Below are 17301 nucleotides of genomic sequence, written 5' to 3'. Positions count from 1 at the left end.
TTACTTAGAGCAGGGAAGGGGCAGAGAAAGAGGGAGAGAGAGAATCCCTAACAGGCTTCATGCTGTCAGTGCAGAGCCCGACTTGGAGCTTGATTTCACGAACCATGAGTTTAAAAGCTTAACCCACTGAACCATCCAGGTGCCGCTGTGCTTCTTGAACCCCTAAGCAGGTTACAAGGCAAGTGGCTAATTTGAAATCTAACCTGCAGTGATAACAAGGTTTAGCTAGGATAGATACTACTTAAAGCCATCTAAACTGGTATGAAGAATAAATACAACATTTTTGCTGAATTCCCAAAGGCTGAGTGTGGGCTAGTGTAAGAATATGACTCTGGGGGTTGCAGACTCTGGAGGTTCACACTATATTTCAAGCTTTTCTTCTGAGAAATGTAAAGAAAAAAGAGTATTGTATAAAAGCCTCCCTGTGGTGGGGGTAGGGGAATAGTCATTGCAGAAACTCCACATAGACCCTTTTCCTCTATTTCTCTTAGGGAACAAAAACCTTAATCTGCACAGAGTATACCAAAACGTTTAGTTTGAGGTCAGTGATAAAATTCTTTGCACCTTGGGGAAAGGAAAAGAGGGGAAACATGGAGTACTACCCATGGGGAAAGAGCAGGAATTTGTGCTAGACAGAGGAAAAAAAACATACATTACCTGGGGAGGTACAAATATAAGAATCACAGCAGCCTCTGGTTGTTGCCAGAGGTGGGAGGTTGGGGGATGGGAGAAATAGGAGGGGATCAAAAGATAAAAAGACAAAAAAAGGAAATTCAGTATTAAAAACCTTTTTAAAAAAGGGAAAAAAAAGAATTATAACAGAATTCCCATTAAAACCATGCAAGCAAGAAGACAGTGAGTGAAATTTTTTAAGTGCTGCAAGAAAGAAATGGTCAACTGAGAACTGTCTACCCAGCAAAGATAACCTCCAAAATTACAGAACAAATAAAGAATTTCTAGGCAAACAGGAGAGAATGCATTGCCAGAAGACTTATTTTACAAAAAAAGTTAAATGAGGTTTCTCAGGTACATGGAATATTATATGCTAAGACTTTAGACTTACAAAAAGAAATGGAGAGTATAAAAAAAGAGAACAAATAAAGGGAAAATACAATCTTTTACAAATTTTAACTGCTCTAAATTATTTTTATAGCAAGACAATCACAAGAGAATGACAGAATGTGGCAGTAGTAATATGTATGGTTTCAAAGCATTGAAACATAGACACAAGTGACTTTCAAGTAAGATCCAGTGTAGCAATCTTGAAAAATTAAAGCCAATCAGAAAAAAAATTAAAAGGTTGCCTTGGAGAAAAGAATATTTTTAAAGCAAAAATATGTTCTGCATTCATATAATAGCACACTGTGTGTTCACAGGTGAAAAACATGAGAACAGTGGCACAAAGGAAAGAAAGGAATAATTGGGAATAAGTTGTTACAAGGTCTTTATACTACTTGAAGTGCTATACTTATTATTTGAAGGTAGACTCAGATTATTTAAAAATGTGTATGATAACAGTGTAGGGAAACCACTAATAATAATTTTGAATGTGAGTGGGCTACACAAATGGGTTTAAACACAAGATATTATTATATTGCACTATAAGAAATAAAATTTAAGAAGACAGCAATACATGGGGCGCCTGGGTGGCTTAGTCGGCTAAGCGTCCGACTTTCGCTTAGGTCATGATCTCGCGGTTCGTGGGTTCGAGCCCCGCATCGGGCTCTGTGCTGACTGCCAGCTCAGAGCCTGGAGCCTGTTTCAGTCTGTCACTCCCTCTCTCTCTGACCCTCCCCTGCTCATGCTGTCTCTCTCTCTCCTAGAAATAAAAAAATAAAAAAAAAAATTAAAAAAAGAAGACAGCAATACATCAAATGAAAACTGATGAGAAAGATAGCCCATGAAAACAAATAAAGAGGAGGGTGGATTATCCATACTGATTTTTTGAAGTATATTTCAGAATAAAGAAGATTATCAGGGACAAAGAGAAATATTACATAATGATAAAAGAATAATATCTCCCCAAAAAGAATAACTTCCAAAATGTTTATGGATATAAAAACAGAGCTTTGAAAATATATGAGGCAAGGGAAGTGACATCTGCAAGATGGAGGGATAGGAGCTCCCAACACTCTCCACCAAAAGCAGCAAAACAATAAATAAACAACTAAAATAGCTCAGAGAAATTTCTGTACTACAATGAAGAAGGAGAAAAAATTCTGCTGAGCTCAAATATTGAGGATGGCCACATAAAAAAAGCATAAGAAGCATTTTACGTGTGTCAGCCTATCCCCTGGTCAAAAGCAGCTCAGTTCCAGGAGAGGTCCTCTCAGAGGAATTTCATCCCATGGGGAAAAGGAGAGCAGGAGAACCCCAGCAAGTGTCACTACTGTGGATGTTTGCATCCTTTGGTACTGAGAACTCCCGTGGACTTCACTGTTGCTTATCCCAGCTGATGGAGCTCCCTGGAGGTCCCACCACTGCATCTCCTCCCTGGGTTTGGAGATGTTGCTGTGATGAGACCTGCCCCCAGGGACTGTAGTCACTGCTGTGCCCCACTTTCTGGGATCAGGACGCCACAGTACCTTGCCATATATGGAGCCAGAGCTATGCTTCTCTGAATCCTTCCCCCAGTCCCAGGTCATAGCTTTGTCCTGCCATTACTAGGGCAGCCACTACTTCTCTGAACTCTACTCCTTGGGTCCCAAGTCAGTCTTTGACCACCATTACTGGGGCCAAAGGTAATGGTCACAGGTTGTGGCTCTGACCTGCCATTCCTGGGACCTGAACACCACTGCTCTACAATCTGCCACCTGGGTCCTGACATGTAGCCTTAACGGACTGCCACTTGAAACATGTTCCTATTTTTCTTTAACTGCACCCTGGGCCAGAGTTGGGACTTGGACTCATCATCCACAGGTTGTGCTGCTACTATACCCTGCTGCCTGAGCCCAAGATAGTATTGTGCCTTGTCATTATGAGCCTGCTGCTACTACTGCATTTCTCCTTCCTGCCTGAGACACTACAACAAGATCTAGAGACCCAGACCCTGGTTCCATGAGAGATTTGCACACTCCCACACTTTAGACACTGTACTAGTGCAGCAGCAAGTGCATCTGTGCACCAGGACCCAGGCACTGTGATAGTGCTATGTGTACCTGATCACAGGACCCCAACTCTGCTACCACTTTGAGTGCCAGCATGCCAGATCAGGTAGAAAGAGGGATCCTTTTGATTAGAACTTCCTACCATGGGTAAAAAGGGGCAACAGCAAGACACCAGCAGCTTTCTTCTTGAGACTATTAATAGCCATAGCCACCACTGCCATCCATAGGAACTCCACAGTCTTGGCCACAGAAGACTTCCACAGTCTGTGCCAATGTTGACTTCAGATGATGAAGCTGCATAGAAACTATGCTGCTGTGCCCCCTCCCAGGAAGCATAGACACTGCACACCACCCAACCAGTTCCATTGTATTAACATTCAGTTGAAGATATTCTCCACTCAACAGCCAGTGCAAAAAAGCCAGAAGAGGTGACTGCTTCCTCAGATGTGCAGACATCAGTGCAAAGTCATCAGAAACATGAAAAAGCAAGGAAAGGTGACACCACTACAAGAACAGAATAGTTTTCCAACAACTGATCTTCCAAAAATAGAGATCTGTGAGTTATCATAAAAAGAATTAAAAATAATTATTTTAAGGAAATTAACTGAGATTCAAGAGAATACAGATGGGCAACTCAGTGATCTCAGGAAAACAATGCATGAACAAAATGATACATTAGTAAAGAGCTAGAATCAGAAAAGAACATAGCAGAAATTCTGGAGCTAAAGAATACAATGAATGAAATGAAAAATGCAATAGAGAGCTTCAACAGCAGGCTCAGTCAGGCAGAAGAAAGAATCTGTAAACTGAAGACAGAGCTCTTGATATTATCCAGTCAGAAGAGAAAAAATAAATTAGAATGAAAAGGAGTGAAGAAAGCCTGTATGAATTATGGGTAACTAACAAAAAGAAAAGTAGTTGCATTATAGAGGTCCTAAAAGGGCAAAGAGAAAAAGGGACAAAAAATGTATTTGAAGAAATAGTGGCTGAAAATTGCCTAAATCTGGGGAGAGATATGACCAACCAGGTACACAAAGCTCAAAGATCCCCAAAAGAATACAACCTAAGGTGATCTTGACTGAGATAGATTATAATCAAGTTCTCTAAAATCAAAGACAAGGAGGGGATTTTAAAGGCAACAATAGAAAAGATTCACCACATACAAGGGAATTCCAGTAAGACCAACAGATTTCCCAGCAGTCACCATCCCCCCAGGAGAGAATGGAATGATATATTCAAAATGCTCAAAGTCAAAAAATTGTCAACAAACCAATTTACGCAGCAAAGTAAGTTGTTCTTCAGAAATGGAGGAGGAATAAAGACTTTGCTAGAGAAAAAAAGAAAACTGAAGGAATTTTATCACCAGTTGACATGCCTTACAAAAGAATGCTAAAGGGAAATCCAAATTCTGAGACAAACAAGAATGGAAACAGAACATACCAAAACTTAGGGGAAGACCCATAAGGCTGCTAGAGATTTCTCAACAGACGCTTGGCAAGCCAGAAGAGAGTGGCATGATATATTCAAAGTGCTGAATGGGAATCTGCAACCAAGAATACTCTATCCAGAAAGGCTATTTACATATTTATAAATTTTTGAGAGGGAGAGAACACACATGAGCAGGAGAGGGGCAGATGGTGAAGGAGAGAGAGAATCTTAAGCAGGCTCCACACCCAGCCCAATACAGGGCTCGATCTTATGACCATGAGATCATGACCTGAACCAAAATCAAGACTTAGCGCTTAACCAACTGAGCCTCCCAGGCAGCTGTATATTCAATATACTCTTAATCAAAATTGCAGCATAATTTTTATGGAAATTGACAAATGTTCTCAAATTGAAATTTAAAGGTCCACAATAGACAAGACATCTTATCTTGAAAAATAACTCTAGAGTACTTTGTCAGATTTTAAGACTTGCAAAATAAACATAATTAAGACAATGTGATATTGGCATAATAACAGACAAATTGAAAATTGGAACAGAAATGGACCCATATGTATATGCATTTGATTTATAACAAATGTACTAATGTAATTTAAGTGGAAATGAAGGTACTAGGTAGTTTGAATATCCCATATGAAGTATGACCTGCTTCACACCATACAGAAACTCAGTTTTAGGTGTTGTAATCCTATTTGTGATTAGTAAAATAATAGACCTTTTAGAATATTACCTAGTAGAGTATATTCATGATCTTGGGATGGGCAAAGATATTATAAACAGGAAACAAGAAGACTACTTATAAAAAGATAAAAATGAGGGGCGCTTGGGTGGTTCAGTCAGTTAAGCGTCCGACTTCGGCTCAGGTCATGATCTCACGGTTCGTGGGTTCAAGCCCTGCGTCAGGCTCTGTGCCGATAGCCAGGTCAGAGCCTGGAGCCTGTTTTGGATTCTGTGTCTCCCTGTCTCTCTGACCCTCCCCTGCTCACGCTGTCTCACTGTCTCTCAGAAATAAATAAGAACATTAAAAAAAGATAAAAATGGCTAATTGTACTGCATCAAATTAAAAATTCCTGTTCATTGAAAGACATATTTAAGAAAGGTAAAAATAATTTATAGACTTGGAATATATATTCTCAATATAAACAAATGGAAAAATTTTAAATCTTTCACCAAGCAGGATACACAAGTGGCCAGTAAACATATGGAAAGGTCCTCAACATGGTTGGTGAAATGCAATTAAACCACAATGAATTTCTACTTCACATGCAACTGATTTGCTTAAATTAAAAAAAAAAAAAGACTAACAGTACAAAATATCGACAAGAATGTGAAGCAACGGAAACCCTCATACCTTGGTGCTGAGCATGCAAAGTGTTACAAACACTTTGGAGGATAGTTTGCCAGTTTCTACTAAGACTAAACATATAGTTATGCTTGTCCTAGTAATTCCTCTTCAAGTAATATGCAAGGAAAATTAGTGTGTATATCTACATAAAAGATTTTTATAAGAATGTTTATAGCAGTTTTATGCATACTAGCCAAAAAGTGGAAACAACTCAAATACCGATCAACAGAACAAAGGGATAAATTGTGAAATTTACAAAAAATGGAATATCACAAGATTAAATTTCAAATAAGTGGCAAATTCTTTTTCTACTTTATCTGTCATTGCTATGTGTGTGTAATAGAAGGATATGTCAAATAAAAAATACTTGCTTGATTTTCATTGGAAATCTTCATTATGATTGGTGTTGATCTGTGCCAGCACTAGTTGTGAAGATTAATTATTATGACAGGAATACAAAAATTATTCTGACTTACTTTTCCTGTCACTGTACTAATTTAAATATATTGGCTTTAGGTTACATGTCTTCTCAAAGTGATTTTGTGCTGCAACTGTAGACACACACACCTTTCCTGTTTTCCCCCAGAAATGAGAAAGTCTGCTTTGAGAGGCCAAATGACTTACATGCATGGCTCTGATCTTATTTGTTCTCACATTCCCCTTTTACATGTTATGCAGCATGAAATCAACATTGTTGAGTCCACATAGTCAAATAGATACCTCACACAGTTAAATACACAATAGTAAGTTGATATAACTGAAAGGTGGAATATGTATACTATCAAACCTGATTTCCTCTTTGATGCTGATGCAGCAATTGCAATATAGTGTTCTAGAGTCCAAAATAACTAGCATACACACCCATAGGTGCAAACATTTTTTTGCTCAGTATAGCACTAATTATAATAGATTTGAATCTATTGAAGCTTGGAATCAGCTTGAATAATCATCAATGGAAGAATGGTTAAGTAAATTATGGCAGATCTATATATGAATATCACATAGGCATATGGGGAAAAAAGCTGGGTATTGCATGTAGGCATGAAAAGACCTGCAAAGTATTTAAATGATGAAAACAAGCTGGAGCATACATATGGATCTCATATATGAACAGAAAATGCCTCTGAGCATATCTGCTAAATCATTATATCTAGGTAAGGTGGTATAGTGTCTAATGGTTTGGTAGGAGATTGTTTCATAATTTCTTACATAATTAAAGACTAATGAAAAACAAGTTTGTCTTGTTTTCACTCATTTGACTATCCTGCTATTCAGCTTACTTGTATTTACAAACCTATTTCATATACACATGGGAAGATGATCAGGAGATAATCTCAATCACTCCTCAGCTTCCATGGAAAATCCCAAGAGGGTTCATTCACCTTGTGTTTGGCCTGAGGGAGAATCCTGGCTTCCTACATGGGGACCAAATTTTCTTCTCCCTTCTTGTTCCTGTGGAACTCATCAGAATAATAGAATTTGTCATTCAGTAGTTCAAAGTAATGGCTTCAACCCAGAATTTCCAAAGGTGTTGCATAATAAAGTCCCCTGTTGCCCTCTCAAAAGTTCTTCTTTTTAGTTAATGAGTCCAAAGTCAACTTCTAGTGTGACTCCAGGGACTGCCTAACATTTGCCAGCTGTCTCTTAGGCTCCCCGTTTAGTCCTTCAACTCATCAACTGACAAAATCCAGCTGCCTATCTCTGATTGGTTATATAAGAGGATTCATTATTTGGACGGTGCAAACATCAAGGTATTCATCATAGAGGAAGTGGACAAATGATTAATCAGGATTAATAGAGCTGAAAGAAATTGCTCAAATGAGATGATCCTCAAGCAGAAATTAGAAAAAGTTTCTGAAGATTTATTTACAGGGTCTTTTGGAACCTGGGTAAACATATTTCTTTTTACTCATCCAGCTTTTTAGACTGAAAATTATACCTATTCACAGAGTAGTTATGGTAATCCTCTCTTTATGGGAATCATCTGAGCAAGGATGGCTTCACTTATTAACACTCAGCTCCAGAATACAAGTCAAGAGCATAATAATGTCCTTCCTAAATTCTCTGATGTTTTTGTTCCTTCTGAAGCCACTTGAGCTACTTTCTTCTCCCTTCTCTCTCTTTATGGCTTTCTAAGATACTTTTTCTGATTCCTCTCATCTAAATTCTTTATTTTTATTATTATTATTATTATTTTTTACTGTCCCAGAGTTCTCCTGCAATGCTGTTTGCTCCAGGATGGCTAGTTTTTATCTGTTCCCTAAGATATCCTCATCAGCTTCTCAGATGTGCTTCTTTTCCTCATCCTTTGGAATATTAAGCATTTAAAATAAATTGAAAACTGAGTTTGTTAAAGCTTTTATTTTATATAAATTACCCAGTTAAATTATTATGACACTGCAAAGTGGATTTTGTTATCCCCACTGTAAAGATGGGAAACTTGAAATTAAAAAGATGAAACTTTTTTTAAGCTCACATATCTAGACAATTGCAGATCTGGGATAGGGCCCCACATATGTCTGCCTCCAATGAGGTCTCCATGCCTCTGCTGCTTCTCTTTGCCTTTTAGCATAGAGCCTGAATTTAGCATAGAGGTTACCACATGACCAGGTAAGAACATCAAACACATATTTCAAATCTTTATAGATTAAAATCTTCTGTAAACCCTAAACTCCAGAGAGGTGTACTTTTTGGCAGTTAAAAAAATAAATCAGAGTTTGTATCAGGTAAGTTATAGATTTGTTGTATGTAATTTTATGAGTTGTCAGCATTTTCTTAAATATCAATCCTATAAAATAATATCTTTAAGAAATGTGTACATTGTGTAGTGCCTGTGTGGCTCAGTTGCTTGAGCAACCAACTCTTGATTTCACCTCAGGTCATTATCTCACAGTTGTCAGATTGAGCCCATAGTTGGGCTCCATGCTGAGGTGGAGCTTGCTTGGTATTTTCTCTTTCTCTCCCTCTGCCCCTCCCCTGCTCATGGGTGAGCTTGCACATTCTCTATCTCTAAATAAATAAATAAATAAATAAATAAATAAAAAGGGGCACCTGGATGGCTTAGTTTGTTGGGCATCCAACTTCAGCTCAGGTCATGATCTTACCATTCCCTCCTTCGAGCTCCATGTAGGGCTTTGTGCTGACAGCTCAGAGCCTGGAGTCTGTTTCGGATTCTGTGTTTCCCTCTCTTTCTGCCCCTCCCCCATCAGCACTCTGTTTCTCTTTCTCAAAAATAAACATTAAATTTTTAAAAAATAATAAATATAAAAAAACAATGCACATATTGCAACAAGTATATTTTGTGGATCTTGCTTTCTCAAGTGGAAGTCTTGCCACTTTGTCTTCATATATGTGTATAAAACTAAGAAGTTAATAAAGTAAAAAATGACTGTATATAGCATATAGTACATTTGCATCAGTAGACTTCTAATTCCTTCACAGCAGAAGTTGGAATTATTGTCAGCATAAACTTACCATTGCTGACAATGTGCATGATTTTGTATGTTAACATAAAACAATAAACAAAAGAAACTCAATCAATAGGATACTTGCAAAGAAAAATCACAGCATTATAAAACTCATTTGTATCTATATTTGTGGAGCAACTGCACAGTCATTTGTTTATAAGTTTCTAGTTCAACATTTTCTAATCTATATCTGAAAATTAAATTACTTAAAACATTTAAAAATCATCACGGAAGCCAAACAGTTCAGTAATTCAAGATATGCTTTTCATTTCTGTGTTTGACTTTAGTTGCTACTTTTGGGCCATTCTGTTGAAAATATGGCTTTAATGCTGTTAACTAAAGATCTCAAAGTACAACCATGTTGGCAGTGAGGGCTGACAGAGCGAGCACCATAGGTTGGGCACTCATTACACCTGAACAGTAAAGCAATTGGTCCAGCTACTTGGTTGACATGTGCAGAGCAAGTAACTGGTTGGATTTCTCCCCTAAGCAGCTGATTTTTGGATTGCATTAACGGAATGCTAGATTCTCTATTGCTTCAATTATAGGGATTTGAAGTAAAATTTCTCAGTTGCTTTTCTTTCCTTTCTCTTTCAAGTTTATTTATTTTGAGAGAAAGAGAGTGTGAGGGAGGTGCAGCAAGAGAGAGGGAGAGATAGAGAATCCAGATCAGCTCTGCATTGTCAGCACAGAGTCCGCTGCAGGGCTCAAACTCACAAACCATGAGATCATGGCCTGAGCTGAAGTCAAGAGTCAGATGCTTAATGGACTGAGCCATCCAGATGCCCCTCCTCAGTTGCATTCCTATTTTGGTCATTTTACCTAGCATATATTTTCCACATGTTGGTCAAGTTCTTTATCTATTTTTTAGTTTTTACAGAGGTGAGAATTCACAGCTTTGACTTAACAAAAGGAAAAGCACACGAAAACTTGTCTTAATTATGTATTTGAATACATAATTTGTTTATTTGGAATGTGTTTGGTGGGTGTAGAGGGAACGTGTTTCAATCAAGAATAACATTTTACTATCAGATTTATATTGCAAACACAATGGCCTTGTAACTAACGGAAAGACGCTGTTAGCCATATTCTGTACATTTTTGTGTTTTAAGATATATCATCACTTAGCTTTAGTTTGATCTCCCATGTGGAAAAGTCTAAGTAAAATTTAGTCATTACATTTGTGGGTTTTTAATTCAAAATTTGAAAAGCATTTTTCATTTAAAAAAATTACAAACAAGGATACCTGGCTGGCTCAGTTGGTTAAGCATTGACTTCTGCTCTGGTTATGATCTCATGGTTTGTGAGTTCAAGCCCCACATCGGGCTCCACGCTGGTGGCATGGAGCTTGAGTCAGATTCTCTTCTCTGTTCTCCCCAACTTGTGCTTGCTCTTTCTTGCTCTCAAAAGCAAATAAATAAACTTAAAACATAAAAAAATTATACTGGAGCACCTGGGTGGCTCAGTCAGTTAGGCATTCCACTTCAGCTCAGGTCATGGGGTCTTGTGGTTTGTGAGTTTGAGCCCCACATCAGGCTCTGTGCTGACAGCTCAGAGCCTGGAGCCTCTAAAGATTCTGTGTCTCCTTCTCTCTCTGCCCCTCCCCAGCTCAGGCTCTGTCTCTCTCTTGCTCTCTCTCAAAAATAAGTAAACATTAAAAAAATTAAAAATAAATAGAAAATAAAATAAAATAAAAAATGATAAACATACTGGGAAGTTGAAAGTAATATGATAGTATAACTTTTACCTAGATCCATAAATTGTGAGCATTTTGCTACGGATACTTTATTAGCTTAGATCTATTGATCTATCTATCTATCTATCTAGTCTGCTGAATCACTTGAAAGTAATAGGACATTGTAACACCTCACTCATGGATACCTAAGCATTTATCTCCTATGAATAAGGATATTCTCTTATATAATCACAATCCCATCGACAGACCTGAGATGATTAACAGTAATTCAGTAGATATCTAGTAACTGAGTTTGTGTTTTAACAGATGGGATTTGAAGCCTTTTGAAATGTATGTAGTGCTTCCTTGTCCTCTAAGATGGTATTTCACCATCATTCTTTTTGTGCTGTCCTATGGGCAGCTTTATCATCTTGTCCATGCTTGTAGGGCAAATGTGACTGCTATAGGGTATCACAGATGTGAGGCAGTAAGCTTTGTCATTTGGTGCTTTTCCTGGGAAGCTGGAACTGGAAACTCCATAAGGTGATCTTAGTTACTATGCGATGTATATAGCTCTTCCTCATGTGGGAAAGTACTGTTCAAAATCTTGTCAATCGATTGCATAATAGGAATCACTGTGATTTGTAAAGGATTGGGAAATTATACTACAGTCTAATTTATGTAATAATACTATTGATTTCCAAGTTTGTTTAGTAAAGCTTTGTGAAACCAAACCAAACCAAAGATCTCCCTTAATCTACCTCAGAGCATATGAGGTACCTAATTGGTCAAGGAGTTGGACATAAAGCAAAACCAGGGCCCATATAGAAAATAGGTGATGGTTATCTTTGGCCCTTCCCATTTTATGTTTTCCCCTAATGGCAAGTGCCCCTTACAAACCATGGGACTACAGCTAATACAGACCATATAGAAGCATGTGTCTTCATCACATAGACTGGCTTGTCTTTAAGAAGTAGTTTACCATTCATTCATTTATTCATTCATAGTTTTCACTATCACATTCTGAGTAACTCTTATGGGCTATTTATTATGCTTCGTATCCTTTGTCTGATTCTGAAATTAACACTTCTCAGAGAACTTTTACTTTGGGCAAGAGCCAACTAATTTCCTCCACATAATGCTGTTAATATCTAGAAATAAACCTATTATATTATGTTCACAGAGCTGTTTACTTTAAATTTTGAAATAGAGATTGAAGAATAAATCAATAATGGTGATGTTTCAGGAATCAGCCACAATAAAAATGCTTTAATATAACATTTAAAGCACCTTATTGAGATGACATTGACAAAGAAGAAGCTGTATCATTTTTATGTGTACATGTGAATAGTTTGGAGATAAGTATACTTCTGTGAGACCACCATAACAATTTATGCCATAAGCATATCCATCACCTCCAAAAGTTTCCTCCCACCCTCTTTATTTATTATTGTGACTTTTTGTGTGTCATAAGAACATTTAAGATTTGCCATCTTAGTCACTTTTAAGGATATAATACAGAATTACTAACTATTGTCACCATGGAATATAGTAGATCTCTAGGACTTACTCATTTTGTGTAACTGATTTTGTACCCTTTAATTAATACCTCCCTGTTTTCTCCTCCTCCCAGCCCCTGGCAGCCATGTTCTGGTCTCTGCTTCTATGAGGTTGACTAAGATTTCTCATATAAGTGTTATCATGTAGTATTTTTCCTTCTGTGTCTGGTTTATTTCACTTAACCTTTAGTCCTCCAAGTTCATCCATGTTGTTGAAAATGGCAGGATCTCCTCTTTTTCTTAAGGCTGAGTAATATTCTATTACATGTATATAAGACATTTTCTTTATCCATTCATTAATCTATTGATGGACTCTTAGGTTGCTACCATGTCTTGCTACTGTGAATAATATGACAATGAATATTGGAGTGCAGATGTTTCTTCAAGAGGAAACTTCTTCAGCAAGGAAAGTCCTTCACCATCAGCCAGGCCAGAGATTCTGGGTAGGCTGGTTGGTGGGAACCATGAGCAGGCTGGCTGATGGGATATGTGGGCTAGCCTTGTGCCTTGTGTTGGGATTCACAGGCAGGCAGGTAGTGCTGGGGTGTGTAGGCAGTAAATCTGGGGCTGGCATCCATGGGTATGCTTGCTGTCTCTTTCCTCCGTGGGAGAACTTGGTCAAGGATACCTTTTTTTGTGCTTCCCTGTGCTGAGTTGTGAGAGGGTTGATATGGGTAAAGGTATTTCTTACCCTTTCAAATGTGTCTTTTCTCATTTCTGTATTCCACTAGGGTGCTGTAATGTCTCACCTGGATTCCAGATCTTTCATAAAGGTATTTTCATCCATGAATGCTTGTTAAATTACTGTTTCTTGGAGGGATAAGGGCTGGGACCTCCTATTCTGCCATCTTACTGATATCGCTCCTTAATTTTCTTTTTAAAAGATTGTTCTGAGAATCTCTAAATAATGTTAAAGAAGAAACTTACTGTGAAATCAAACCCTAGCATTGATTTTTATCAGAATGGTTGTTTCTTTGCAAGGTATTGCCTTGATCCAAGGTTGGGATTGTCTCTATAGTTCATGGCATCTCTGGATCTAGTTAGTTGGACTGTTTGTTGGTAGCCAAGAGAAAGGGAATTCCTTTGTATGTGCTGTCTCTGAAATTATACAACACAAGCCTCACCCCTGGCTACTGTGAACCCTTACTTGGGTTCTCTTGCTTTGCTCTGGGGACCATGGGGGTGATGTCAGAATGAATATTGGGAGCCTCCATGCACAATATTGCTATATCTAAAGAGTGAAAGAGGAAGAATTTAAGATATTATCTCCTATATTCTGACCCCAAATAACTATAAATAAATTTCTAGATATTACTCAAAATTTATTATTTTACATTGCTAGTGTCGAATCCATCATAAATGTTAACATCCAACATACAATTTTCTACTTCTCCCTTAAAGCAGTATTCTTAATGTTGACTTCACAAGCTGAAGAGTTTTGTTACTTACTGGATCTGAAAATATTTTTGGCACAAAACAGTGTGCTACCAACTGAGAATTCAGGTAATTAGGTTTTGTTCCTTATGTGGGCTGGGAAGCATTAGTTGTACAGTGAGTGAATGACAACAGAATTGATTCCTCAGTTTACTGATGAAGGAAATAAAGTAGTGTTGAGTTAGAACAGTAAGGGCCAGGAAGGGCTTCAAGTGTGAGGCAAGAATATTGAACAGTTATATTGAGACTCAGGTGAAGTTTAGAATATCACGAGAAATGTACGAGGAGAAAGTTTAGATAACCATGTGGGGGCCTGAAAGCCTGCAATAATGGCAGACAGGAGTAATGACTACATATATTACTGGATATATGATTTTTAGCGTTAGCCTGGTGATCTAACCAGACAGAGCATTGTCTTATCACCTGGGGACAGCTTCCCATGACCCATTATAGTCATAGCATTGCCCACAAGAGCCCACCTAACACTCACTGGATATGATGATCTAAGCTTTCAGTTTTTGAAAATTTATTATTATTTTGTGAATGTATTTTAAAATTAAATTACAACATGATGCCATTAAATAAAATGAAGGGAATTTAAAGTTAAAAAAAATCCACAGCAATCTAATTCCACAGCCAGTTTCTAATTCCTTGATGTCTTATTGTCCTCCTATCCTCTAATAGTTTCTTACACTTCACCTTGGCCCCTTTTCTCAAGATTGTGCACTTAATTTTATCATTATTAATACCTTTATAATTCCTTGTGTAGATGTGGGCATGCTCACACACATACACATGCACAACCCATGATCTCATTTACACCTTATTGAAACCTAATGGAGGCAGTCAAATGAAGTTCACTTCTTGCACTCTTGACCTTCTCTTAGACATAGAAGTGACAAAGTATCCTTGCTCCTACCTAAGTCCTTTTACTCTGGATTTAATCCTATCTCAATTTCTCAAGTAATTCACTCCTGAAATCTTCTTTTCCACCTTCTTCTCGTATCAGGAAACTTCTTTTCAAATGTACCCTCTAAACCACATAAAATCATTATAGTTTCAGAAAAAATTATAGTAAAAAATAGGATCATGGCTTATTTAAAATATCAGTGGCAAGATGATGGCCAAGAAGTTAACTTTTAAATACCCGAATGTGGATTATGGGACATTAGTGAAAAGGTATTCATGTAGAATAAGATCTAGGTTCTGGGCTAATTAAGAGGCACTGAAAGACTTTTGGTGGATCTTCTTGTTTTCCAGAGAGAACACTTCTCTATATGGCAATGAAAAACTACAGTGCTATCAGTGAGTTCATTCTCCTTGGACTATCTATTGACCCCAATATTCAGGCCATACTCTTTGTGCTGTTCTTTCTGATTTACCTCTTCACTTTGATGGGAAATTTCTTGATGCTGCTGGTGATTAGGACTGATTCTCACCTCCACACGCCCATGTACTTCTTTTTGAGACAACTGTCCTTCCTGGACCTCTGCCACTCAACTGTCACAGTCCCCAAGATGCTGGAGAATCTACTTTCTGAAAGCAAAACCATCTTTGTAGAGAGCTGCCTGGCTCAGGCCTTCTTTGTGTTTGCCACTGGGGGCACGGAGGCCTGTCTCCTGGCTGTGATGGCCTATGACCGCTATATAGCCATCAGCTCCCCTCTGCTCTATGGCCAGTTGATGAGCAACCAACTCTGTGTTGGGATGGTGTGGGGTTCCTGGGGCCTGGCCTTTGTTGATGCTCTCATCAATATCCTCTTAGCTGTCAATTTAGAGTATTGTGAGGACCAGACTCTTCCGCACTTCAGCTGTGAGCTGTCTTCCCTCTTCCCTCTGTCTTGCTCTGATACCTCCACCAACTTCACACTCCTGCTGTGCTCCTCTGTCTTGCATTTCTTTGGAACCTTCATTATGATTGTTTTTTCCTATGCCCGCATTGTCTCCACCGTCCTGAGCATCAGCTGTACCTCAGGCAGAAGCAAGGCCTTTTCTACTTGCTCTTCTCACCTCACTACTGTGATCTTGTTCTATGGCTCAGGTTTCCTCAGCTACCTCTTGCCAACTTCAGGCTCCCATCTGGAAATGATGTTCTCCTTGCAATACAGTGTGGTCACTCCCATGCTGAACCCCCTAGTCTACAGCCTGCAGAACAAGGAGGTGAAGGCAGCTATGGGAAGAATGTTCAGAAAATATTTTCATTCTCTCATGTAGTAGACACAAAATTATGACTAAAGGGAGACTGAATTATTATGCTACCTGATCATATAATGGATTTTAAGGAGAGTTTCTTGATTGTCCATGATGCTAGATACTATAGGGAATTATTTCCTTGAAAAGGCTTGTGAAGAGGACAGAAAACTATTATCTCAGGATGATTCAGGTTCAGTCTTATTCAGGAAAGGAGAAATGAATCAGTCTTCTTTTCAAGGGGTCATTTTATAAAAATGTTGATTTTTTTCCCCCATATCTATGTGGACATCTATTGCTATTGGTTACTCATTGCTCTTTCACACTTCTTCAAGTGATTACACCCAAATTCTCAGGAAAACTAGTTCTCTCAGATTCATATGGATCTGTAAGTGGGGAGATCCTATAACCTAGGATAGGCTAACTTTTTTACCCCTTTCTCCTGACAGTGCATTGAGGCAAAGAGTAAAACCAAGACCCAAGTGAGGTTATTTAGAATCTAACTCTAGGAAATTCAAGTACTTAGCAGGAATAAACAACAAGAAAAGACAGCATTTAGAACAGAATCAATCTGACTGTAGTGCCTAAAGAGTCCATGAAATCCAGCTTGCCTAGCAGTTGTCCTTCCTGAAGTCATATTTTTAACAAATATAATGACAATAGCTAATTTGTTACATTTCTTTTTTTAAAGTGTGTTTATTTAGTTTGTGACAGAGAGCAGAGCATGTGTGACTGGGGAGGGGCAGAGGGAGAGCAAGAATCCCAACCAGGCTCTGTGCTGTCAGCATGGAGCCCAATGCGGGGCTTGATCCCATGAACTGTGAGATCATGACCTAAAATGAAGAGTCAGAGTCAGGATGCTTAACAGACTGAACCACCTAGGCACCCTCTAATTTGTTATATTTCTTAACTCAAGCCAAGATATGTGCTAAGTTCCTGTAATAGGCAGGCTGGCCACCCAAAGAGGTCCTCCTAATCCCTAGAAACTATTAATATGTTATATGGCAAAAGGGAATGGACAGACATATGAAGTTATAGACTTTAAAATAGGGAGAGTATCCTAGATTATCCAGGTAGGC

General features: G+C 38.2%; 2 protein-coding genes across 2 annotated transcripts in view; both read left to right on the top strand.

Moving 5' to 3' along the window:
- Positions 1-17301, top strand: part of LOC144222709 (olfactory receptor 5BS1-like) — a 146205-nt gene that overhangs the window by 61558 nt on the left and 67346 nt on the right.
- LOC144222860 (olfactory receptor 8S1-like) lies at positions 14012-16246 on the top strand. The gene is made up of 2 exons (XM_077753561.1): positions 14012-14102; positions 15294-16246. The coding sequence occupies exons 1-2, from the start codon at positions 14012-14014 to the stop codon at positions 16244-16246; spliced, it is 1044 nt and encodes a 347-aa protein (XP_077609687.1).

Source organism: Crocuta crocuta, unplaced genomic scaffold (genome assembly GCF_008692635.1).
Source record: "Crocuta crocuta isolate KB4526 unplaced genomic scaffold, BGI_CrCroc_1.0 scaffold30, whole genome shotgun sequence".
Lineage (NCBI taxonomy): Eukaryota > Metazoa > Chordata > Mammalia > Carnivora > Hyaenidae > Crocuta > Crocuta crocuta.
The sequence above is the reverse complement of the archived record's forward strand: the minus strand, read 5'-3'. Positions and strand labels throughout refer to the sequence as shown.

Coding starts and splice junctions, on each gene's coding strand:
- LOC144222860 (XM_077753561.1), top strand. CDS start 14,012: ATGTTGACTTCACAAGCTGAAGAGTTTTGTTACTTACTGGATCTGAAA. Junction 14,103..15,293: donor GCTACCAACTGAGAATTCAG/GTAATTAGGTTT, acceptor CTTGTTTTCCAG/AGAGAACACTTCTCTATATG.